This window comes from Tympanuchus pallidicinctus, unplaced genomic scaffold (assembly GCF_026119805.1).
Source record: "Tympanuchus pallidicinctus isolate F22 unplaced genomic scaffold, pur_lepc_1.0 scaffold1, whole genome shotgun sequence".
NCBI lineage: Eukaryota > Metazoa > Chordata > Aves > Galliformes > Phasianidae > Tympanuchus > Tympanuchus pallidicinctus.
Window position 1 is genome coordinate 77,657,993 of NW_026294618.1, and position 27,014 is coordinate 77,685,006.

Here is a 27,014-nt window from a genome sequence, read left to right on the forward strand (position 1 = left end):
ACCATCAAAAGCAGCACAGAAAGCAAACCAAGTGGGTAACAAGTGTGGAAACAGAACAAAAACTGTGGTGCACAGGACTTAGGAACTCATCTCCCTCTTACCCTCATGTGCACTGTTTCAAGTGGCCTTGTAAATACTAACACTCGGGCAATCCCAAACTAAGGCAAGCTTTCAGACTCAAAGTTAATTTTCTTCCCGTTCTTTGGTACATACCTATCTTGGGCATGAAAAGAGCACCCAACTCTACACTGTGCTGCTGCATAAGTAGATCTAGCTCTCCAGAACCAAGAAGTAATCTTATGCTGCCTGCAGATCACCTGGACACACAGCTAGAAGCCTACAAAGTTTAAAAGCCTAGCAGGGGAGCCTGTTATTTCCCAAAAAAGGATCTCTTTGCCTTTTAAATTTTCATAGTCTCTCAGGACAGCTCACATAAATCCCATCAAAGGGCTTCCAGTACTCTGTGAATGTTCAAATTTGGGTAATGCATGCATTATTTGCTGTCACTTAATTTTGTTATAGGAAGCCTGCAAGTAGCAGCAGTTCCTGTTTTCTTAGACAACCATTACAAATGATCTCATTTATGATATCTTATTGAGAAATATGTCATGGGACCATTGTTCTCAGAAGTCAGCTAAAACATTCCTACTAATTTCAGCAGGCCTTGGAATGTTAACAAGCTTCTGAAGAGCAATTAATGAAAAGAAAAGCATGATTGAAGACAATCTTCATCTGCAAGTGCTTTGAGAATTCTGTATTTTTGAACAGTGGGAGTTTAATGTATTAACACAATCACATTAAAAAAGCATTTTGTGTAGACAGCAATGAAGACATTTCAGACACATTAATTCTCCCACATTGTTTTTGTTATTGTTTCATTATTTACAGTCTGCCTGCTTGCTTGTATCTACTCACTGGCTCTTGTCTCAGATAGTAAGCTCTGTGCAGGAAGTGTGGTATCTGGTCTGGGTTTTGTTTTGGTTTCTTTCTAACATTCTTCACACAACTGGATAGCATTGAAATAGAAATAAGAACAGATAATGAGCTTGAGCAATTGAGAAACAAAACTTATTAAGGAAAGCAAATCAGAACAGTAACAAAACAACTTAAGTGCAAAGCAGAAATGATTAAAATCGTACTCATAACTGAAGTGAATGTTAACTAATCTAACTAGGCTGAACAAGGCAGTTTTTCTTTAAGCTGACTTAAAATGTAGTTTTAACATCTGAAAATGGATATCAATGAAATCTCTCTGTCTGTGAGCAACTAACTCTCATAGCAATAAAATAAGATTCAGGTAGTAGTAGTTCTGCACTAAACATGGAGTACAACTGACACTTCTTCATTTTGATGTCCACTCAGGACAAATTCAGGCTTCACAAGGAAGAGGACTGAATACAGGTATGTACTGAAACAACTAGCTGGATCTTTTTTGCTAGAATGCTATAAAACATTGTCTTTCAGTTCTATTTGCTAACCAATGCAATATTTTCAAAGCATTCAGGGGCACTTCCACATCTGCAAGTAACAGGAATATGTTGCGACCCAATGCAGGTAATGCAGGTAATCAATCACTTTTCTTATTTCTCCCCATCACTCACCTCTAAAAAGCACATATTACTGTAGTTATTGCACAGCAATAGCATAACTTCTAGAAACAACAAATAAAAAGGAATGATTAAACTTAGAATTGTTCTCAGAACAATATCCTAAACCTATTTATATAGGTACTTTATAATACTCACTAATGCAAAATGTCAGGAGAACTTGTGTCTTGGGGTCCATAGGCCTAACTTCAAGAGGAATCATAGAATCACAGACAACTTGGGTTGGAATAGACCTTAATGCCTACCCAGCTCCAACTTCCTGCTGTGGGCAGGGCTGCCACCCACCAGCTCAGGCTGCCCAGGGCCTCATCCAACCTGCCCTTAATTGCCTCCAGGGATGGGGCACCACAGCTTCTCTGGCAGCCTGATGATTTCTTTCAGTTTCCACCTCCTGAGCATGGTCAGCATCTCAGGACCCGCTGCTTGTTGCTCCAGTGCACTAGAGAACTACAGTATCTACTAACATTTAGACTCCTTTCTTCTGCTTTTGCCACTCTCCCTAAGCTTGTAAATTCTTCCTTTTTTTTTTTTTTCTTTTTTTTTTTCTTTTTTTTTTCTTGTTTGTTTGGGTCTTATTTGTTGGTGGTGTTTTTTTCTTTTTTCTTTTTTCTTTTTTCTTTTTTTCTTTTTTTCTTTTTTCTTTCATGCTTGTCTATCCTGGCCAGATGGCATCTAACCTCCATCTCTCTCTCACACTGTGCAGGTATTCAGCGCCAAGAGCCTGTTGCCACCATCCGCAGGCCTGCCGGGTCTCCAGCCCATCTGGGTGAGCCAGACTGCTAAGTGCAGTCTGCCTTCTTTCTGCCTTCTTTCGTGATTTTAGTAAGCCTAAATTAACCCATATGCTGGTCTGCAGATGAATTCTCTGTGTACTGAAGGGCCAGCCAGCAGCTTCCAGAATGAGGAGTCAGTGGACAGATTGGACACTAGTGAGCTGTTGTTTCAGGCTGCAGGAATCAATTTCTACCACAGTGTTTATAATTTACCTTATCTGTTAGTCAAAATGAGGAACAAAACCTCAGCCCCGTGCAGCCTATCAGGTCTATGGTAGAGATAAATTTTCTGCTGTTCCTGTCATTCTCAGGAACCTCCAGACTGATTGCAACACAGGGATTGTCTGAACAATGATTAGTTGTCTTAAACATCTTTGATGCATTTCTTCTTTCCCAGCTGTGCAATTCACCATCCACTTCATCAGCAAACAGTCCTTTCAGTGGCACTCTGGAAGGCTGCTGGCAACTTCAGGTGGCTCCAGAGCACTCAGGGGTGCTCTATTCTGTTTCTTTGTTTTAACATTATTCCTGTTTATTTCAGTCCATTTCTGTTCCTTCATTTCCATCCATGTTTGTCTTTCTCATGTTCTTTTGGCCATACCAAAATCACAGCCTCTTCTTTTTTTTTTAATCTCATAATTGTTAAATTGTTATCTTCTCTCAATCCTCTTTGCCATGTCAAAACCCAGTGCCCATCATCACAAGGGAAACAGGTGGACAATATGTACAATATGTACCCATGCAGAACAGCAGAGCTAACACGTTGCCTGTAAAAGTGCCTAACAAAGCAGTGCACGAATTATATTACACTGTGTACAGGAGGGAGAACCTGGTATGGCAGGGAAATGGGAAGAGCCCTGTGATGTGCTGACTAAGCCTCAGTCTGTCCAAATCTTTGCCAGAGGAGCAGGGGAATGCTGTGCTGAATCTTGTTTAAATCAATCACAGTTTGTTCCCACCTTACATATCTGAAGACTTCCCAAGATGACTGCAAAGCACAATTATTCCATAATGAACAACTGTTTTCACAGCCACAGAGCAAGAGGAAAAAATCCCACAAACATATACTTGCTGTATTCCCTACAAGCCCTGATCTTTTCTCAGCCTGGGTCCTGGCAGCTCAAATGAGCTGCTTCCAAGCAGCCAATTTTTCTCACGGTCAAAGGGAAATTCCTGGACAACTCCTTGCTTTCTTGGAAAGGAGAGCTGTTTTTCTTGATCCTGCAAAGCAAGTGCACACTGCTCAGCAAACAACAGCTATTGAGCTGTGCTGTCAAGGAGCTTCTCTATTCAGCTCAGGTTAGCAAAAAGATTTGCTTGGAAAACACCCATCCTGACACACCATTTGTTTGCTTGGCTTCTCCCTGCCTGCACTCAAGAAGGCCCCACGTCCTCCAACCCCTTGACAATTATAGATCTTTTTACATTGTTTTAAATATCAGTCTTGTAGTATTTTAAAAATCAACCTTGATTTTTGTGGGCATTATCAAGCAAAAGAAAGAAAAACCTTAGCTATTTAAAAGAATACTCTTTTTCCTTTCAAAGGAACATTTAACTGAGAGCTTGCTCTGTGATGTGTCTAGGACTACATCCAAGCATAGAGCTTTTGCCTGGATTCATGAATCACACAGATTTAGTGCATTCTTCATCTCTGCAGCCTGATACCCAAATCCTTGGCACTTGTGCTTGTCTTCATTCAGGTCTTCTCACTACAGAAAGTTTTCTACAGAAAGGACATGAGCCGTGGGAAGACTGCTCAGAGAAGCCCTACACAGCTCCTCCTCATTACCCATACACAGCAATTTGGAAGGACCCATAGTTATCTGAGTCAGTTGTTCTAGAGAAGAGTAAATCTAGAAAGAGTCCACCATTACTCCTACTGACAAAAAAACAGTCTTTTCCTGGAGTTACTGAAAAACATGACTTTTCTGAGGTTATATAGTCAGATAAGCTAGAGGAGTCCGCACTGCAGTCACATTGAGGTGGTAATCTCACAGAAAGGTCAGTGTTTCATTGGCTAGAGGACATTGGTAAACCCACAGCTCCCTTTTCTTTTTTTCCAGACCAATATATGCTTCACCCATTGGCTGTAATCTGGAGGATGCCAGCCACCAGTCTAGTTGGGGAAGCATTACTTTTTGGAGCAGTACTTCTGGAGGCTCCAAAAACAGACAGCTGGGGTCATATTTATGAAAGCATCAATTTGGAGTTTTTACATGCCTGATAGGCTGCAAATAAGATTTAGACACCTTCTTTGTCTTTGCAGGTTCAAGCTATACAGAAATCAGTAGACTGCAGATTTCCAGTGGAAAACAATCTAGGGAAAGCAAAAGTATACTGAAGTTGGTATAATTGTCTCAGTGTCAGTTCAGTTCTAAGGAACATAACCAAAGCAGATCTAAAGAGGCATACTGAAACATAAAACAGATGAGAGCTCTGGAGCCAGTGACATGAGCTTGCTAAATGTGGCTTGAAATGTGTCTGTAAAGGTTTCCAAGTTTTCTGATTTCCTTAGGTCCTTCTCATGAATAGTGATTCACTATATAAATTGGCTTTTCTAAACTGAGCTTTTTAATCTCCATGATTCCATTATTTTCAGTAATACTTTGTCTTTTCTTTCATGTATGAAAGCAATGGAAACAGACTTGTGGAAACCTGGACTGAGCTTTTTTGACACAGGTAAATATTTAAAGCATTTGGTAACCAGACTGGGAATTATTGTTTTCCATCGTGTGTGGGGAAAGCTCACACTATTCATCAGGCCCATGGCATTGCTGATAACAATCTCATTCTAAGAAATAATTATGGTATTTAAGATGACAAATGAGGTATGTCGTTTACATCTTAGTAGTTAAAATTATTTTGAGCCTTCATCATTCTCAAGTTCCTGCCAAAAGTGAGAGCAGAACAGATGAGCTCTGCAAAGAATTGGCAGTTGTACTGCAGGAAAGAGGTTCTAGCTACTGAAATTCACTTGTAAATAAGAAGGTATTTTGGGAATGCCACCGCTGGCGCTGGGAAAGCAGTCTAGAAATGCCATCAAAGAAAAAGATGGCAGATTATTCTGATGCAAATGTACTTAAGAAGGAAGGGCATTCAGATGAGAATGGTGGATTAAAAAATAGTGGGCATTACTGAAATTTTCTAATGTTCTAGCCTTTAAAAGTCAGAAGACAGCATTTTTAGAAGTACCGGTGAGTGAGAAAAAAAGCTTTACATTTGTAGCAGGCTTAAGAGGCAGAAGATCAAGACTTGAGAAATTCTTAGCCAGGTGCAGTCTGCAAGTGCACATCCCACACATTCAGTATTTAAGGGATCTCCTTCCGTAAGAACATTTAAAGTAGACTATGCAAAGTCTATTATGCAAAGTCCATGCAAAGATATGGCAGTTCATCACAGCGTGCTCTTACTAGGAGCTGGACTATCCAGTATAAGGTGTCTTTTCCATTACCAGTTTTGCTGCTGGAGAGAGCTGTGCCATGTTGGTGGCCCTTGCAAAGACCATCCCCCCACACACCCAAAGCCAAGGTGTGACTAATCCTCCCACTGGCTGCTACCAGCAGTGTTGCCTATTTGCATTAGTTTGCAAATCCAGTGGCAGTGGCTCTTCAGTCAAAATTTGCATAATCTCGAACGTGAACAGATTTCCCTTCTCCAGGGGTGGCACTCTGAGCCATAGAGTGAGCATGTTTCTATCCAGCCTTCAGTGGGTTTAATTAGAAAAAGCTGCAGCGCAGTGTACAGGGCCAGTGGTGCAGAGGGGCACCCTGAGACACCAAATGACAAATTGCATTGAATGCAATGAAAAGTTGAGTGTGGGAGAAGGGATGTTGTATCAACAGTTTCTCAGAATCTGAAGCGTCCGTGTGATAAAGTCTGATGAATTCAGATTGTCATTTCAAAGGAATGGTTCCTGGTGTGCATGCAGTCACTGCTGTCTTGCTGAAATGAATGGGGAGTTTAATCAGCATAGACAGCTGTGACAATCAGTGAAGAGAACTTTAATTAGCATGGAGTAGGCTACCCATGCAGTGAGTTCAAATTCCCATGGCAGTAACAACCTTAAAATCCGCAGATTCTGACCACCTCCCCAATTAGTGGGGAAGGTTATTTGGTGGGCGACCTTATTGTTACAGTGAGCACAAAGCAGCTTGCTGACCCACAGCCTCTCAGAACAGCTGGTGGCACCAGCAGCCAGAATGAGGAGTGCCATGGTGCTCAGATGCACTGTGCTGACAGAGCTCATGGCAGCTTTAGGTATGGACTGCAGATTTTATTGAGCACAGACACACATGTGAGGGAAATAGCTGTGAATTAACTTCCCCATAAAGTTTGTCTGCTAAAATGTGAGGCATGTGTTAGTATCTAACCTCACAACAGCCTTTAATCCATCTGTTTCATGACCTGCAATAAGGTAAGCAGGAATGCAGTATGTATGTGGTGCCAAGCACTACGTGTTGGAACGTAGTGCTGCAAGGTGGAATGTGGCCTTGGTCTGCTACTGAGGGAAATTACACACCTGTGATTAAAGGCGATACTGGAGTACACACAGTCATAAGGACAAGTTGCTGAGTATTTCAGGTTTTAAAGAAAAAAAAAGAACATAAATGAAATGGGGCTAAACTTAGTGCCCTTTTCCTACCTCGTTCATATGGGAACACCCAATGTCCTTCACAGGGCCAGGCACAGTGCCCAGCCAACACAGCATCCTACCCAGTGACAGATGCTGGGGGTGAGAAAGGCAGAGGGCAGTCACACAGGAATGGAACTGGCAGGGCTGGCTGATCCCTGCCGCAGAAGGTATCTCCCTCACTGGCAGCTGAATTTAGAAGTGAGATGCCAAAGCAAGACTTCTGCCCAGTAATGTCCCAGCAGCACGCTATAGCTACGCACAGGGGATCAGGTGCCAGGTCTGACACCAGTTTGAGGACACAGCCTCAACAAAACCTCCTCTCCTGACCCAAAACTGCACACAGCTTCATTGTGCAGGGGAAACAGCTCCAAGCAGTTGTATTCTTGTGTTCATTCCCACGAGAGGTGAGTTGGTAGATGTAAATAGAGTGGAAGGTAGACTGGTGGGAGTTGGAATTTCCTGTTTTCTTGAATATTTTCTGCACTGTTATGGCTCAGTCATTAATAACTCTGGCAGCCAGCTCAAGTGGTGCACAAGCTCAGAGCTGTTACAGCTGCCATCAGATTCTGGTAATGCTCTTTGCTGATGTCCCTTGGCCACCCACTTTACACATGCAGTGCTCACATACAGGGGCTGCTGGCTGCCCTGGCAATGGAGATGGTTGAGGTGAGTTGCCAGGACTTGCTACCCACCCTCACTTCCCTCTCACATTTAGCATCTTCAGACTGCAGGTGCTCAGCAGCAGCCCAGGGGCTCCCTCCAGGCACCCCTGCAGACACCCAGAGCTGGGGCAGACCAGCACACCTCAACAGAGCCTCTCCTCTCCTCCGTTTCTCCAGGTTTTGCTTCAAAGGAGGAACTGAACCTGAAGCCACTGGAGACAACCTCCCAGGGGAACCCAAGTATGTACATCGGAATTAATGTCATAATTACACGGTACCATTTTATTAATTACCTGCTACTAGAAGGGATTCAAATTAAATAGCAACTACGACTTTTTAAAGAAAACTTAAGATACTTAAGGAATACATTTTCATCTGCAGAGGATCAGCAAGTGCTCTCTGCCAGTCCCTCTGACAGATACAATTGGTTTTGCTTTTCCAAGAAAGGCATTTCAAGATGTAGCTTACCTGGGTGTCAGGACGATGGCTGCTCGCTGCTCCTGTTCAGGGTGAGCTCAGCTCCACGCTCTGGGCACACACAGCTCCTCTCAAGGCGTTGCGATGGTGCAGGACAACAAAGCAATGAGCTGCAGCCAGGGATGGGCAAGCAAACCCTGATGACCGCACACACTCCTGTGGCCACACAGGCGCTCTTTCTGATGCGGAGGGTGGGAGGGAAAGAAACCGCCTGAGAAATGGACGCAGTCAGGAGAGAGGTTCTGTGCCCCGGCTGGGGTGCTGAAGGAGCATTGAGGAGCCCTCCATCTGGGATGGAGATGTCACATGCTCTGAAAAGCAAGCCTTGCAAAGTCCTTTGTAATTAAAGACAGGTTTGCCCATTAACTCATCTTGAAATGAGGCCCAGACAAGAAGGAGGAAGGGAAAGCAAACCACAAATGCAGAGATGGGATCATCCACCTCTTCAAGGGAATCCTCCCTGGCAGAGGGGCTCACCTCCTGCTGACCCCAGGGCCTCCTGTGCCCTTCCTCCCACAGCTGAGCGCTCACTTTTGTCTCGAGTCCTCTTTACCTTAAATGCTGAACCAAGCATTCCTATATCCTCAGTTGCTCCTCCTAAAAATCTTACTATGTTTTGTCTCATCAAAAAACGTCAAATACACCTTATAGAAGTAACAGGAAGGAGAAGAAAAGGAGAAGGATGCCCTTGGAGATTCAAACTCACTGTAGGAAAGCAGAGCTCAGTACAGCTCCCTACAGAGCACACGTAAGCAGAGTTCTGCTGCTGATCAAGTGCAGGAACACTTCTACCATTCAAATGCAGTGAATTAAGTTGGAGCAGGCATGTAAATCTCAGATCCCGTCAGCTAAGAAACTTCCACTATGCATGTGGACATCCCATGAGGTATTTCCCTTTTAAGGCCAGGAGATTCAGGAAAATTTGGCCCCTAATTAAGGTATTATTTGTTTTGAGTTCCCAGCCTTGCCTCACTCTCTGCTGTGAAAGAACATGCTTTTCGGTCACGCTTCTCTAATTCAGCATTATTAGAATTAAAAAAACAGACAGCTACGGGAGAAAGAATTGAAAGTAATGAGATGGGAGACAGTTGCATAAGCCAGTAAGAACAATTGGCACTTTGTCGCCTTCAGGCTATCTAATGATTAAAACACATGATTTTGGACAGTCTGATTGGTAGGAGACATCATCGGAGACAAATCAAGAGATACAGACGGCAGGAGAAAACAGTAGCGCTCCAGTGAAGCCAAATTTTGCTCCACTCCTGGTCACGGTTCAACTGACAAATGTTTCACCACTAACGTGAGGAGAAGTAGAGGCAGGCTGGTAGGGACCACACTTAGCACATACAGAAGCACAAAGATCAGGTTCATCTGAGTAACTAGCAGGAAGAGTTTGAGTACAGACACAGCTTTTATCTGACTCAGGCAACACCAAAATTGTGCTGCTGTACACACACAGGTGAAACCCACAGCTGCTTTGGGAACAACTGAAGCTCAGGTCAAACACGGAGTGGGAGCTGCTGTCACCACCTCACCAGCAGGCACAGCACAGGGGCAATGACAGCCACCTCCTGCCCCACACACTGGCTGTCCACACGTGCCCAGGGACACCTCAGGGTGGCTGTTGACAAAACAGGCTCAGGCCAGCCACTACGTCACCATCAAAAGCATTTTAGTAGAGCTTGTGCAGCAGGAAGAGTCACCAGGTGCAGAGTTTTTAGGCCTTTGCTCTTCAAAAGAAGCACTACTACTAAAAGGACCAAAACCATTTTCCCTGCTTTGTGTCTCTCCTTAGGCTGCAAGGTGGATTTGTCCTTCTTGATGGATGGGAGCTGGAGCATTGGTAAACGCCGCTTCCAGCTCCAAAAGCAGTTCCTCATTAACGTGGCTCATGCCCTCGGCATCAACAGTGCTGGGCCTCTGATGGGCATCGTGCAGTACGGGTAAGGGCCACTTCTGCACCCAGGCTACAAACCTAGCTCTGTTTCATTATTGCTGTAAATGAGAATTGTAATATTTAGAAATAGTTGTTCCTGAAACACCCTCTAGAACTCCACTAGTGTGGCCTCACTGATAATTTATCTTTTCATCCATATTCACAGCATGGGACTTCTTTTTGTTATTACTGTTGGTGCTTCCATGCTGTGACCTCCACCTGTGGTTACGCAGTGCAGGAGCTGCTGGAGCAGCACTCCTCTCCCCCAAGAACCCCAGAGGATAATGGGCACAAGCATATCAAAGAACAGTGTCAACCTGCCTTCACAACCTGTTACACTCTTTGCTTTGAGAAGGTCTCTTACCCCTGCTTGCCACCTTCTCCTTTTTCTGTCAGTCTGTGGGAGCAGTCAGGCATTCAGCACACTTGCTAGAGACAAGCCACTCCCATCACCATCAATATACATCTGGCTGTAGCATGCTAAAGCTTGCCAGAGGAAATTCAGGATGGATATTAGGAAGAATTTCTTCTCAGAAAGTAGTGAGGCAGTGGCACAGGCTGCCCAGGGAGGTGGTGGAGTCACCATCTCTGGAGTTGTTCAGGAACTGTGTTGGATGTGGCACTGAGGGGCATGGTTAGTGAGCATGGTGGGGATGAGTGGTTGTTTGGACTAGATAATCTTGCAGGTTGGAAACAACCTTAATAATTCTACATTTCCTGCTCACACCCAGGAGCAAAATAGGACAGAAAGCTCTTACAGCTTTTGTATCGCTATACGTAAGGCAAAAAACCTGACAACTGCTTCATGTTTCTTTCCATCTGCCAGTGATGACCCTTCCACAGAATTTAACCTGAAAACATACACCAGCCCCAAGGACCTAAGAAATGCCATTGAGAAAATCCCTCAGAAAGGTGGACTTTCCAATGTTGGTAGGTTACGGGCTGCATGCACACCCTCAGCATAGGGAGGGCTCCAGAGCCTGGAGTGCTGCCAGCCCTGTAACTTATCCTCAATCTCCTCTTTCATTTCAGGAAAGGCACTTTCATTTGTCAACAAAAACTTCTTCTCGGATGCTAATGGAAACAGAGGTGGAGCGCCCAATGTGGTGGTGGTAATGGTGGATGGATGGCCAACGGACAGGGTGGAGGAGGCCTCCAGGCTGGCCAGGGAATCAGGGATCAACATTTTCTTTGTCACTATTGAAGCAGCTGCTCAAAATGAGAAGCAAAATGTTATTGAGCCAAACTTTGTGGACAAGGTACTTACTGGGCTGGGCTCTGGCTGTAAACACTTGCCTTGGAGTCCACCTTTTTCAAGTGATTTTGCACAGGGGCTTAAGCACAGTCACACTTATGAGACATTTCCCTTCCTTCTTACCACTCATGGTTACTTCTGGTCCTGCTTAGACTGTTAGGCAGTGCTGAAGTTAGAAAGGTGACCTGTCTGAAAGCTGCTAAGAACAAACTTTGGCTCGCAGTAAAGCTCTGGTCTGAGGTTCATCATGAAGCAAATGGCTCTTTGCTGACCAAGCGTTGACACAAACCTGCAGACAAGATTTTCTGAATGTACAGCAGCATGACAAAGCACAAAAAAAAAAAGTAGGAAAAAAGAAAAAAGAGAATGCAAGCCTTGCACTATTAACATTTGGCACTGCTCAATAGTGTCTCAGAGCAAGGTGACACAAGGTTATGGCAGGAGACATCTACTAAGTTCCAGACTCACTTGAGCTCAGGAAGCATGGCAGAGTTATCTGCTATTTTCAGAGAACAGATTCCTGCCTGAGCCACACTGCTCTGCCATGAAATAATTTCCATTAGTTTCAAGGCTGTTTCAGAACTCCGTTGTTTCTGGTCAGTGTTTAATTGGATTATAGCCTGATTTGCATTTATTTTTCAAAATGGCAAAGCTACAGTGAGTCTGTGTGAGCCTGCCAGAGAGCACAAGTGGGAGAATGCTCCCTGCTTCGTGCCGCCCCTTGGTTTCTACCTACATTCACCCAAATCCCCCTGATCCTCTAACAGCTTCCTGCAGATCTGCTCCCTACCAAGTATTTGGTGATAAAAACAGACATCAACATGGTTTTTGTCTGTCTGTCCTTAATTATCTGGCAGAGCCAGAACAACTGAGAAAGGCTTTTACACTTTTATCAACATTTCTTGTTCTTTTTTTTTTCTGATTGTACAGCCAGGGAGAAACCAGCTTCAGCCTGAGGTTTCAGTTCAAGGCAGGAGGGTTTATCAGCAGGGAAATCCATCCTTGTTGCCCTAACCCTCGGAGGGAGGGAGCTGAAGTTGTTATCTGGCAAATGTTGGGGCTTCCAGGTGGAGCCACACAAACAGCGTCTCTGTGATTTGGATGCCTTCTCTACAAACAGTGTAGATGCCTTCTCTACAAACTTATCTCAAAAAGCTAGACAGGTGGCAAACCTGGTTATTACACTTCTTTCATGGCTATAATATCAGCTCCATCCCACAGCTTTAAAAAAGGGGAAGAGAAGAGACAAGTATCTATAGAGAAGTATCTGTGATGTTATATTCACGACATTTCCCAGGGAACCAGATGGCAGCTAGAGGAGAGCCCGCTCCAGACTCCAGCATTGCTCTTTCCAAGAGCCTAAATTTACAGTTTAGCTAAAATCCCAGTTGAAACAAGCAGACTGAATTTCCACTGCATTCGTACTTGTGGTATTTTGCAGGCAGTGTGCAGAACAAATGGCTTCTACTCCATCATGGTGCCCAGCTGGTTCAGCCTCCACAAGGTCGTCCAGCCCTTGGTGAAGCGGGTCTGTGATATCGACCGGCTGGTTTGCAGCAAGACGTGTCTTAATTCAGCCGACATCGGTTTTGTGATCGATGGCTCCAGCAGCGTTGGCACCGGCAACTTCCGCACAGTCCTCCAGTTTGTAGCCAACATCAGCAAGGAATTTGAGATTTCAGACACGGACACGCGTATTGGAGCCATTCAGTACACGTATGAGCAAAGACTCGAGTTCAGCTTTGATAAGTACAGCACAAAGCAGGATGTGCTGAGTGCTATCAAAAGGATCAACTACTGGAGTGGTGGAACCAGCACAGGGGCAGCCATCAGCTACGCCTCTGAGCAGCTCTTCACCAAATCCAAACCCAACAAGAGGAAGATCATGATTCTCATTACGGATGGCAGGTCTTATGATGATGTCCGAATGCCAGCCCTTACAGCTCACCAAAACGGTAAGTTATCATCATTATCTGCTCCTGTTTATTTGGGTCAGAGAAATACTTTCTGCTGTGATACAAAGGCATTGGATGAAACCTTAGGAAGGAAGCATAGCATCCACTCTGGGGTCTCATCAAGTGCTAAGCAAGATCAGCATCTGAATAAGGAACTTTCTGAAAGTAACACAGAACTAGAAAGATGCAGCTAGACCTAAGAGATTGCAGAGGATTTCTACTGTCTCCATAACATTTGAAGCGAGCTTGGGCAGTTCCACAGCAGACTCCAGGCATTTCTTCCATTTTGACAATGCCACCTCTTTTTTTTTATTTTATTTTATTAATTAAAAACTGCAATTCACTGCCAATTTTTTCATGGCCTAGTAGTTATGTCTGCAGTATTGGTCTTAACCAATCAAATGCAATGTAATTAAAACTTTTATGCTCACCCTTATCTCTTGGGTTTCTTTCCAGGAGTTATAGCTTACTCCATTGGAGTTGCTTGGGCTGCTGAAGATGAACTGGAAGCCATTGCAACAGATCCAGATAAGGAGCACTCCTTCTTTGTGGATGAATTTGACAACCTCTACCAATTTGTTAATCCTCTCATCCAAAACATTTGCACAGAGTTTAACTCACAGCCACGGAACTGATGGAATGGAACAGGCTAGGATCCTTGGGCATCATGCTGAAAACACACAATGCTTCAGGAACAATGCCAGCTCTGAGCTCAACAAATACTGGAATTATTTTTCTTTGGCACTTTCCAGTTAATGAGGTCGATTGCATCTCTGTCCTTATGTACGATAGTGCTCTGTGTAGGCTACTGATTTTTCCCCTGCAGGCTTCAGAAACTGATTTGGATGGAATAGAATAACAAGCAGGAGACATCAAGGAGGGAGTAAATGGAGCTGTTTGGAAAGCTAACAGTATAGAGCCTCAGCTTAGGTGATTCCCATCTCAGGGTACGCACAAGAACTAAAATGTACCACCTGCTTCCAGCAGTGCCCGGGACCCCCCACAGAGCTGTTACACTGCTCTGCTGCTGTGGTAGAAGCGCCTCCCTCTGACACTGTCCATTGCTCACAATCCAGGATAGGACTGACATCCTGAAATCCCAGGCACATACTGGGAAGATAGTGTGAATTCAAGTATTGAGCTTCATCCAAATCCAGAGACCAGAAAATCAGCAAGCAGCCATAATTGGGCTGTGGGACCCACATCCATTTGCCAATCCCCATAAAGCCTCAGATCTGCAAAGCAGCCGATGCAGGGGCTGGATCTCATCTCCCACAGTGCTGCATTAAATGTGCTTAAACAACAAGAAGAAAAAATCTTGTCCCCGTAGCTCACTTACACCATCTTTTGCCATGCAGCTCAAGGCCTTTGCAAAGCAGGAGAGCCGCGGAGGCAGAAGAGGCTCCTTCAGTAAAAACTGTGGGTTTCAGTTGCTCACTGTCTGAAAGGTTTCTCAGACCCCCACTGCTCTATCACCAAACATGGCACAGTTAGAACAGCTTACAGCAGACTTTAGCATGAGGATAATTATTCAAGAGCCTTTAAAGAGGCTTAAGAGGGAAATATCTTAAAGCTCTGTATTACACACTGGGAAAAGCAGTATTTCTAGCATTCACAGGCACCCTCTTCTGAATTTGGTGTGGACTTCTGTTGTATGGATTGATTTCAAGACACGCCTTTACAGCCCCATGTTATTCAGAGTACGTAGCTGTTCTGTCTATGGAGAAGCAGCCAAAGCACTGATCAGCAATGGGAGGAGTGACGTGCAGAGGTCTTTTGACATTGCACTGCATGGCAGGTAGCAAGCAGCAGTTGCTGGTAGTTTTCATCTGGTGTCATGTATGATAATACATCCCTTAAGCAGAAATTACCAAAGGAAAAGGCTGAAGTTTCAGTGCAAGTACATGCATGTGTGTTCATGCACATTACGGTAATTACAGCACAGATTTGTGGAACTAACAGGAAATTGAAAGGAATTAAAGCTCACATTCCCCCTCTTACTCACAAATTAATTTTTTAATGTTATCATTCACACAAAGCAAATTAGGGTAAACTGCCACCAAAGGAGCACCCTTTGGTGCACCCTGACACCATCTTTCAAATCTTTGTTTGGAAATGGGACTAAAGTAGATTAAAAATTCCCAGAGAAGTTACCATACTTCAAAGCATTGCAAACAGCCCATTCAACACAATTCCCCAGTGTGATGAAATGAGCCAGGTGAGGGTTCCTTTGCTTGTGCTCCAGCCACTATTCCTAAAGCCATGCCGGATAAGTGGTGGTTTTACATTGGATTTACTGGGGACTTCATATTCTTAATATTGCAGGTTAATTCTTAATAGACAGCTTGCTACTGCATATCAGAGCCGTACTGGACATACCCTGGCAGCACAGGAGAGCAGCACTCTGCAGATGGTCCTGCACACTGTGCTTATGCTCTGCAGCCAGAGCCACAGGTGTTCTTTAACACATTTTCATTTGTACTGAAAACTTCGAGCAACAGCAAGTTTTCACTCTCCACAGAGAAGCTGAACAGCTATCTTCCTCATCAAACATTTGCTTAGCGCATGGCAGGGTTTGCTGTTGTCTAAATGGTTAATCTTGACTTTCACAGAACACCTGTGGTGCTCAGATGCCAACAAGCCATTCTATTCACTTCTTGAGATGACTTTGAAATTAATTTTTAATCTGACTCTCATCTAAACTGAGATGCCTTAAACACAGTGAAATTGAGCATAAGCCACAGAAATCCCAATACAGCCTTCCTTCAACAGAAGAGGATCAGCACAGAATGTGGTCCTCTATAGCTGCTCACCTTCCATAGCAATAAAAACACTTGTCACATCTGAAGTCTGTCAGTAATAATAATAAAAGATAACAACCCTTCATAAATGACTGGAGGAGTTATGTTGGTTTGGAGAAAGCAGAACTCCTTCTGTAACATATACAAGCTGTTCTGAGCTTCTCAATACAAGTTGCTATATCTTTTGCAATAAAGATGTCCCAAAGGCACACAAAGTCTATTTGTATATATGTAGTTTCTCAAGTGCAGCTGATGTTTCTACAAGGCTTTAGAAGACAAAGCAAGGATGGGAAAAAAACAAACAAGTGTTTGGATGCATTTCTTTTACATGCTCAGCTGAAAAAAAATAAACCTAGAAGGGAGCAAGCAGGGGCAGGAACAGCAAATTCCCTGTCAGAGGAATCAGACATTGCAACAGAGCCTACTGGTCTGAAAGGTCTCAAATATGTATGCACATCTTGCTAAGCCTGCAAGATAGTGTCTTATTTGAAACCAGACATCTTTTGGAAGCTGAAAAATAATAAAAACACAGGCTCTATTCTTTTTAGATGTGGGACTGAATCAAAAGAGGGTTTAGATATCCCAGCACTCGATGCTGGGCCACTCAGTATTAGATGCCTGATCATTGCAGTGAGGCCTGCGGCCTGGCTGAGGCATCCAGAAAAGCAGACCTGGAGCCAAATTTCTCACTGAATATACAGTCAAAAAGGAGCTTCTGATCACGCTTTCCTTACAACATGAGTATCTGCACTTTTCAGTTATCTCAGCAAAGGTAATAACCCATTTCAGGTTCCTCAGCAGGGTCTTACATGGCTAGGCCAGTGGCTCCTCTGCCCATTCTGTGCACCCACTCGCTTCTCAGCTGCTGCCGCCTTGCTGCTTCAGCAGGCAGCAGCTTTCCCTGTGGCAGCTTCTCAATCTGCTCTTCCACAAGATGGCAGAGCAGCTTGTCTCCTCTCCACACTCTTCCCAGAGCCACTCTTTAGCATAGAAGGCTAAAAGCGCAAGAAGCCAGTAAACACTGGTGTTAAACAAGCTGACAGCCAACCAGACAGGGCCAAGGCAATCTGAATCTCCTTCACGCATCTACTACCCCACCTATCAGCTCCTCTCTATCTACTTGGCAAGTCAAAGCAAATTGCATATCAGAAATATTACCTAACATCATACAGTAAGAACAGTCTTCTGTGCTGCACATACATTTCATTGTTTCATACATTCATTATTTCATGGTTGAACACAATCACCACCTGAACCATTCCTCTAGTTGTTTTGCCTTGCCCAGCACCGTCTCCTCGTTACAAATTGATCCCATTCCATTTTCTTTTCCATCATCACCTCTCTTTGAGGAAGTCTTGAACAGTAGCAGGCAACCCACATTTGCTAAGTTGCCTCTATACTGAAAACATTGCAAATATACATCTGTGTGAGTGTCTCAAATTCAAAGTAGTCTTTAGGCCTCCTATGTGGGAGTGTTACTCCTACATTGTTCTTTCTCCTGCTCCTTATCTCATGAATTTTCTCTCCAGAGGCAGAACACTGAGTAAAAGCAATTGTACCATCGTTTCGTAAGACAATTCCTATTACTATTTTCCCATAAGTAGGGAAGAGGAGTAGTACTAAGTTAGAAAGGTTATTTTACCTATCATGGAGACAGAGGAGATGAGAACTTCACTTAGCCCACCTACAAGCTTAAAAAAAAAAAAACAACCAACCAGCAGGATGGACCTGCTAATGAGTTTCTTTACTCAGTTCTGTGTAGGTTCCCATACCACCCCCACAACAGCGTTGTTCCGATCGTTTTCCTGTAGAAACGGAGCTACCATCTGTGATGTGTGGTTTGCTCTCCTTAATCCTCTGCTGAAGGGTAGATTCATGCACTTATTTTTATTTTAAACAAATGTTCCACCCAGGAAGTGCATCATGCTTCACTGTGATTAGGGAAGGCTGATGGAGCAGCTCCTGATCAGCGGCACTGTACACATTTCACAAGTGTGTTCAGCAAGGAAAACACCAGGGACAGAGCACCTAAGTGCACGGAAAGATGCAAGGTTCCATCAATACCAAGAAAACAGTACAGTACAGAACCAAGACATATAAGAATAGAGAAGTTGAGACACTACTGCAAATGGTAACGCTTGACACAACTCAAAAACATTGACATGAGGTTACATCAGGTCCCTCCAAACTCTTGCCTACTTATGCTAGACTGTGTGCACTTCCTGCTCTGTGTACATACACCAAGAGCACAGATTGTTACAAAAATGCAGAATTACAAAACAAAATGTTGAAAAATAGTATTTATTAGCACCCAATTTACATAATTATATGGTACAAATGACACTTACTTGCTGCTGCAACATTAAATAAAGCTGCTTTTAAAAACCATTGCTTATTTCTGGAAGTCCATGTGATTTTGCTCAGCACAGAATGCGGGTACAGTATACAGCCATCCCACTTCACTACAGTCATATCAATATAAATACCTGCATGGTTATTTCTATGTGGTCTCATTTTAAATGGCACACTAAAATATGCAGACCTATACAATTTTAATGACAAAATATTTATTTGGACTATTCAAGCAAGTGAATGTAGTTTTAAATATAACCTATCCAAGAACCTTCACAAAGTATGAATTGCAGCGAAAAAGAGAAAATTCAGGGCCGCAATTGAGAAGCTCAAAAATATACTGGCGTATTTCAAAATAATCTCTCTCTGAATTTTCTGTCTTCGCCATTTGAGATATTTATCCAGGATTTTAAAATATTGGTTTTCAGTAAAAGTTAATATGAAGTGTTTGAAGAAGCATTTTTCTTTATAGCAAATATTTAGACTTTTTATAACAAAGGCTTATCAAATCTTTGGAGAATGATGACTTTGACTTTTCTTATTTCCCATAAAAGCCTTTCTGAAATCTTGAAATATATGAAAATTTGGGATCCTGACTCCCAAGTAAACCATTTCCTTTGTGAATTAGAAAGCAGTATCTCTCACTTAAAATAACATTCACCTCTGTACAACAGTAGCATTTAAAGAAGGTAATCTGGTGGTATTCTGACAATGTGGTACTGAACCATAATACAAACTGACAAGCAGACTATTACTCAACAAGTAGGCATTTCTCATTTGGATCCACCACTATGCAAGACACTAGAAGCCCAACACTGTTTCAAAGTAGTCATTCAAAACTGGCGTGCAAAATAATAACCTCAGAGTAATTCTGAAGGGGAATCTTAATTTCCTGTAGCTGTTTAAGCAAGAGTTCAAACATTAGTCACAGTAGCCTTTTCCTATTAACTATCTGTCATGGAAGTGACCCAAAACAGAAGAGGACCACATGTAAATATTGACATATAAGTGGTTATCACCTGTGGTATCTTCTCTGAAAGAACTGTCAGGTACCTCTAAATTCAACAGTTTTTCCTAGGGAGGGGAAAGGGTATAGATGAATATAGATGAAGATAAAGAACAACAATCCAAACCATGACCATGCTGAAAAACCAATCAGTTTTAATTACTTCAATCTTATGAATGTAAGTTCCATAAGACAAGGAAATTCATCTGGATTTTTTTTTTTAACCTGACAGTTTCTCTTAAAAGAAACCAATTGAAGATATTTAGATGAAATACAACGCAGGTTGATCTGCTGACAAATGTCAACAAAAAATCTTACAGCAGCAATAGTCTTCTTATCACAGATTTCTATAAGATTTTCAGATGCGTGATTCAAGGAAGTTACAGCACAAGTCTGATTTTCAGTCTGATTGGTCTATAATGGGCTGTACAAAAAATTATGAGCAATCATCTTCATTTTGCATTTCCGGAACAAGTGCTAACGCATACGAAACAGTTTTCAAAACCTGTGCATGCTTGTAAATGCATGATTGCAGGAAAACAGTTCTAGGAGCCACACATCTGAAAACAAGCAACATTCAATAAGCACTATCTTAATGAGAGGAAGAATAAAAAAATAAATTCTCAATGGAAAAATATTAGCTTGAAGTCCATTGCATTTCCCTTACACAATGTTTTTGGCTGCTTTTTTAAAATAATCCAAAATTATGAAAATATTTGGCTTGGAGATAAGTCATCCCTTTTCTTACAGAAGAATACAAATGCAGCTTCGTAAATCTTTTCTCGGCTTTCCAGTATAATACTCCAGTCTGAGGACCAAGGGTTTCTCTGAAGTAGGAGGGAGTACCTTTGAGGCCTGCAAGGGCTCGAGGACCTCGCCAGCACAAGGCTTTGAGCAGCTTCAAAAGCATACACATTGGCATGGTTTAAAATGAGGTGTGATCTCCCAGGATCACAGCGTGGCTTGGTGGCACAAACTGTGCCAAATTAGTTGGACACACAATACGATGACTCAGGGACAATCAAGAACAAAGATAGGCTAAAGCATGTGTATTATTAAATACCTCTTTAGTTCAGCTATACTTCACATTTTATCATCCAGCATCAAACCTCCCTTTAGAATGACCCAGTTCAGACCCATAAACTCTACTGTGGAACTGGAATGACTACAGAGTCATCATCACTCTGGAATGATTCTGTAGTTGTTTTTGGGAATCTGAATTCCTTGAATGATGTAGTACTTCCTAAATTTTCACAACAGATCAAAGGGTAGAGAAACCATGTCAGAAGGCAGGATCAGAGAACTCAGTAGACTTACATGAACTGGGACCAAGGAAGTATAGAACAGCCTGTTGGTGATGGGAGGCGCAATTTCGAAGCTGAAACCGCAATACTCTTCAAAAAACATTCTAGATCAAATGCTTTTATGAAATTTATCCTGCAATAAAAATCCACTGTAGCTATGGTATTATGACTCCAAGAAAAAATATATATATATATAAAAAAATAAGTGGAAAGATAAGAGTGAAATTTCAAAAAGACTGATAACCTTCACAACAGGTACATATGTTAGTACAGGCACAGTTGTAATTTTGAAGGTCTCATTGCCAAGACCTTCCCTTCCTGGATTAGCCTCATCAGTTGCATCCTGAGCATTTGTCTGTACAAAGGCTATTTACATAAAGGTCACTCTTGCACCCTCCTCACTCCCCAGATGTTTCTTCATTCACTCTGTTGTACTTAAGTCTGTCTCTTAAAATGTGAGGTTTTTCATGATTGCATCGCCTACCACTTTGTTTTCTGTCAGATTCATTGCTACTCAGCAGAAATACTGCAGAGGGTTTGCCTAACAGTTCACAGGCCATTAGTTTCAGTAACAGTGTGCTCCTCTAAAGTGATGAAATAGTCAAGACTGTTCACCTATTGCAACCTCTGCAATTAAATATGTTATCAGATTTGAATAAAACATTTTCAATTACTACATGTCTTCACGGAAAAAGAAAGCTTTAGGTTTCCAGAAAAACTGTTGCTTCCTCTCTGTGCTCAACTGAACTTACCATTATGATGCTAACCAGCAGCAGGTGCCCCCCCCAATCAAACATTTCATACAAAACAATTTACCATATGTGAATATTTTACTATCATTTCTGATACCTTCATTTTTAACAGTGTAGGCTAAAACAGTTTCCACTACAGCCACAATTTTTAGTGCTATAAATGCCGTATTACAAGCAGCACCACATTTTCACAGTTATTTCCATGAATTTCACCTTGTCCACAAGAAAGCTGAGATACGTGTGCCAACTGAGTTTCAATTTAACTGAAACCACTGGTCCCATTCACTTACAGGAGAAAGTAAAGTTTAAAAAGACACAACAATATTTAGCAACACAAGCAATTGTTTTGGGCAGCTTGTCTAAAGCAACAGTTTCTCCACCTCTGACACAATTATTCCACAGTTTGGAATCTGAACATATACTACACTTTGTCCTTCACACAACCGGCAGCCAATGGGTGTGTGAATGAATAAATCTGAGGAGTCATCACAGGAAAGCTTCACTAAGATTGCTACTCCACCCCTTAGCAGAGTTCCCTCTGCTATCATCAGCTTGAATTCTACACTGCTTCCCAGCCTAGTTATTCTGAGCTGACACCTACAGGGAGGGCACATTGGTTTTGGCATTTAAACTGTTTCAACCTTCAGAGTTCATCCAACATCCTCCCTCACTGTTCAGCATAGTGACCACTAGAGATCTTCAAAGCAAAAATATGAGTAATCTCATTTGCAGGAGCCATTCATGTTAGATTGCAAGCTTGATGCTTCAGCAAAGAGGACTCCAAGAAGAACGCTCTCTATCAGTCCTGTACAGGCACAGGAACAAACAAAATAACTGCACTTTCCTCCACAACTCAGCCTATTTTACAAGGTTTTACTGGAGAACATTCTTATTGAACATTTTACACCGAGAGTCCCCAGAACAGTCTGCAAACTGTCCAAACTACAGTCTGCAAATGGCTCCAAACATGCATCTTGAGAGGCATTCCAAACACTGAGATGGTTCTAACTGCTTCTTAACTTCATGTTTCTTGTGTGATGGACTAATGCTGATAAGTGATGCATGAGCTTATGGAAATCACTGCTCCCAAAAATGACACTGATAAAACATGAGGAACAGGGAGAGGGAAAGGGGACACATTTGAGATCAAACAGGTGTACCTCAAAAGGCAGTGTAACCAAGTCCTTTATCTGTCACATAATTTCTCAAAAGGATACATTTCTGATTACTGATGACAAAGCTGTATGGTAACTACATTTCCTCAAACATATTATGTATGGGACTGCTTTTACATAACACAATTTGAGAACATACAGATAGAAAACAATCAACAGTATGTGACATGTCATTATCTTAAGACTTCTTGCTAAAGTCTTTTAAGTAACAAAATCTTTTATTTGATATGTCAAAACACTTTCTTCTGAGGCACAAACACGCAAAAAAAAAAGGCAAACAGAGATTTTTCGGGAGAGAAGGAAATATTTTCCACAACAAAATTATATCTAGAGCTTCCTCCAGGCTATTCTAAATCATTTTGTGCAAGTGTTTTGGCAACTGAATCAAATATAATTAAAGTGAAAGTATACAGCAATGAAATAAATTAGTAAGAAAAGTGAGAGTATTTAAACCTATTGGACTCATTTTAAATGTATGAAAGAATTGCAGATTCTCCCATTAAATTAGTTAGCAAAACCAAAATCAGTAGCACAGGCTAACATACACAAAAAATTCTACAAGTTAACCATTAAAAAACGTATCATGTCAATTAAATACATGAAAAAGGACAATGGTAAAAGGCAATATACAGTGTCACACAAAAATGTCGCTATTTGTTGGTTTGTTTTGGTTTTTTTTTTTCTCCAGGAACAACCATTAAGTTCCATTTTGTTTGCATCTTCAGATGGATTTATCACATTCGTAAAAATTACCAATTATACTGAACCAGAAAGAATTGCATTCTAAAGTGAAAAAAAAAAGAAAGAGTTCTCTCTGAGATCAGAAGTTCAAAGCATTTAAAAATAAGTTATGAATAAGCATCTAGCTGCAAAATAATTTTAAGTACATACTGAAAGTGAAGGAGAAACTTGAGAAGCAGCAACGCTGAGTTAAAGAAAACAATTGTCAGAAATGAGATCTGGGTATAGAGATACTAGCTAGACCAAAACATTTGGACTTCCTACACAAAAGTATCGTGTAGAGGGGAAAAAAACCAAAACCCTCCACATTTAACAGATCCCCTTCAGACTAAGTCTGACAAAGCACTGTACGTGGAAAGGCATTGTGGGCACCAGGATACGGAGACAGGAACTAAAGAAGCTGAAAACAAGAAAAAGTTGTGTAAAAAGAGCAGATTGAAAAACAGCCTAGAGAGAGGGGAAATATGCAGCTAGAGCTAGTGCATACACAAAGGTTCCAAATCACAGAGGTGATGAGGAGTATTTAAAATGGCACAAAATATGACTCGAAATACCAGCATGAAGTTACAAAAAAAGAACCACTAAACGTCAAATAAATCCTCCTGCCAGTGAGAAGCAATCATCGAAATAATCTTCCGAAAGAAAATTAATCACTTAGAACACATACAGGAGCTCACTGGCCAAGACAATATTAAAATGCACAAGTCAACAATCCTGCTTGAGTGAACAGATGGACTGGGTAACCTAAATAAATTTTTCATCCCTAACTCCTATGATGACGTTCAGAAGATCTGACAGGCTCATGCACAATACCCTGCAGTCCTACAAGTATGTGAACAAGTACAGTAAGAAGACATTGACATCAATTATGAAGACCAGCACAAAAATATATATCCACAACCTCTTTGTAAGGCTACATTTGTTTTGTTTTGTTTTTTTTAAAGGCACCTCATCCTCTAGCTATTGCCAGCTTTAAAAAAAGTCACTTCTCAGTTTGAGCAAAAGCTCGATAGAGAAGGAAACATCTTTCAATTCACATTTGAACAGCCACTTCTTACATTCCAATTGTAATCAGAATGACAGTCTTTAAAAACGAGCATGCTGGCCTATTCGTTTTATGTACAGCAATTTAAACAACTTTAACTACATATTGTATTGTGTAAGCAAAAGCACAACATTCATTTCATACTCACACCATTATCCTTTGTATACACAAACTCAAGAGAACTCTTAATACTAAAACATTAAAATGCACCCATAGAGTCTTCCCTTACTAGACATATTTAATACATGTTTACAATATATATACACATATGTAATATACATAGCTTTTAGAATTTTTCAAATAAATCTTTGTAATTTCCTCTCCAAAAAGAAATAAAATAATGACACTGAAAGAATATGAGTCAAGTACACAGAACTCTCACTAAGTTGAATGCTCAGTTTTGCAGACAAGTTTTCCCTCTTTTTATCATAATCAAAACATTTTTAAAAACTAAATCTGAATCATTATCGTAATCATCTGTTTCATGGTAAAAGTTCTAACCTTACCTATGAAAATATATTGCATATCAGTATCATGAAGTGACATATCTGAATATTCTGAGCAAAAAAAAGGTATTCCAGGATACTTTAGCAGTAAATATAATGTGTTGCAGGCTCAAAAAGCACAAGTCAACCTTTTATTCTAAATAATACAGTTAATCTAAACTCTGAGTTCAGCATCAATAGTGGTCCCATCTCTAAATATCACATGAACAACATGGTCAAATCCTATGTTGATATCTTTCAATGATTCCTTCTTAACAAGTGTCAGCGTAAAGGTTAAGATGATCAGTTTCCAGTCTTAGCCTCAGGCTGGTCTTTGAAAGGATTGCCTATGTTGGGTTCTTTCCTACTCACATCAGCACCAGAAATAATCGAATAATAGGCAGAATAAATTCTGCCTTCCATTCCAATTTGAGGAAAACACAAAGTCCAAACTGAAGAGCAGTAAGGGCTTTCATGGTGACATGTAACAAGAATCCACTCACTTTCATTATAGGGAGGGACAAAAGGGAAGGGATAAATTGCCAAATATTTTGGATTAAAAGTTACTTGTCACTTGAATCAACAGAGAAGTTCTGAATACTGAGACAAAACACATCTGTTGAGCAATTTTAAAAAAGCATTCGTTCTTCAGGTAACCTAATTAATGGCACAATATGCCCAGTGAAGCACACGTGGAAAAGTTCCACAAATGCTGTAGTCTGGAAATGCCTCTACAAGTAGCAGAAACTTTCACACAGATCGACCTTTGTGCAGGCACCTGTGATGCTGCTAGTAGGACTCATACAAAGCATAGGTTTAATCTTCAAAAGAAATTGAGTATTTCATGGTTACACAATGCCCAGAAAGATACCCTTTTTTTAGCAGGAACAAAAAGAGGAGGATGAACATATGATAATTACACTGTAAGAGTTTCTTTGGGAAATCTTATAATTTCTTGTGCCAGATCTCCAAGAAAAACAGTATTATAAATCTGAATAAGTTAATCTGCTACTGAAGTATGTACAGACTGCTTCAGTCTGCTGTTAACTGGGACTAGACTAAAGGCTAAGCTTCTAACCACATGCTAATGCAATTTAAAAAATTATACAATTTTTTTTTTTGCAAACTAAATATTTGCCATATAACACCAAATATTTAATAAAACTTTACTGTATTTCAATTTATGTTAGTAATTTGCTTTTCTTTATCCACATTTATCTTAGGCTAGCAGCCAGGTGGCTGAGATTAAGTATCAGCTACTGCTCTCTGAATGTGATCTACTCGTTAATACCGAAGAGATTAAGGGATGACAAAGTGCCTCTCACATGACACAATAACAAGCATCTGAACTGACACTTTTTCCAGGTGATTTAATCTTAAGTACATCAAGATTCCTCAATAAGAAGCATCCCAGAAAATTTCCCTCTTTTCCCTCTCTCCCTGAAGCAATTAGACCCCTTCTTTCCAGTACTCCATCTTAATAATAGAGAACACATAGACCTAATTTCACCCAAGGCCTGCCTGGACGAAAATTCACATCCTCTGAAATAAAACTGCCCTTTTTTTTTTTTTTTTTTTTTTTTTTCTTTTTTTTTTTTTTCCTTTTTTGAAAGTAGTTGAAACTGAGAGTTTCCAAGCTCTCAGCACCAGCTGAGCTCACAGAAACCAGAACAAATTTCAATTTAGAAAACAGCACCCTGCAAAAACTAAACACTTACAAACATTCTCTGATTGGGCAGGAGACTCACGCCCTTCTCTTCTCTTTTGTGCAGCTGGTTAAATATATACAAAGCTAAAGTTGGAAAGGGACACACTCTGTCATACAAACACTTTTGCCAGGGCATCTGCTCCTGCACTGGCAATGTAACATTTGGATGGGTGGAATGCCACATCATGAATGGACTCATCAAATTTTTTGCGATGAGCAGTGAACTCTTGGATGCAGGTCTTGCTTTCAAGATTCCATAAGCGAATTGAACAGTCATGACCTAAAGAAAGGAGAAATGGTTTCTTTATAATTCACGCTTGCTACCACTATGAGAAAAGGAAAATGAA

General features: G+C 41.4%; 2 protein-coding genes across 3 annotated transcripts in view; one reads left to right on the forward strand and one right to left on the reverse strand.

The window, feature by feature from the left end:
• Nucleotides 1-16,336, forward strand: part of VIT (vitrin) — a 31,570-nt gene extending 15,234 nt beyond the window's left edge. The window contains exons 9-18 of the mRNA XM_052699620.1: nucleotides 1,363-1,401; nucleotides 1,498-1,563; nucleotides 2,311-2,373; nucleotides 5,012-5,059; nucleotides 7,853-7,915; nucleotides 9,948-10,095; nucleotides 10,915-11,018; nucleotides 11,121-11,347; nucleotides 12,785-13,298; nucleotides 13,755-16,336. Of these exons, the coding sequence (XP_052555580.1) occupies nucleotides 1,363-1,401; nucleotides 1,498-1,563; nucleotides 2,311-2,373; nucleotides 5,012-5,059; nucleotides 7,853-7,915; nucleotides 9,948-10,095; nucleotides 10,915-11,018; nucleotides 11,121-11,347; nucleotides 12,785-13,298; nucleotides 13,755-13,933 (1,451 nt within the window). The 3' untranslated portion in view covers nucleotides 13,934-16,336. The remainder of the gene's footprint in view (nucleotides 1-1,362; nucleotides 1,402-1,497; nucleotides 1,564-2,310; nucleotides 2,374-5,011; nucleotides 5,060-7,852; nucleotides 7,916-9,947; nucleotides 10,096-10,914; nucleotides 11,019-11,120; nucleotides 11,348-12,784; nucleotides 13,299-13,754) is intronic.
• Nucleotides 16,337-18,384: 2,048 nt separating this feature from the next.
• The window catches only part of STRN (striatin), a 64,589-nt gene continuing 55,959 nt past the window's right edge, over nucleotides 18,385-27,014 (reverse strand). For both annotated transcript variants that reach the window (XM_052699500.1, XM_052699426.1), the window contains one exon: nucleotides 18,385-26,947. In XM_052699500.1, the coding sequence (XP_052555460.1) occupies nucleotides 26,778-26,947 (170 nt within the window). In that variant the 3' untranslated portion in view covers nucleotides 18,385-26,777. The remainder of the gene's footprint in view (nucleotides 26,948-27,014) is intronic.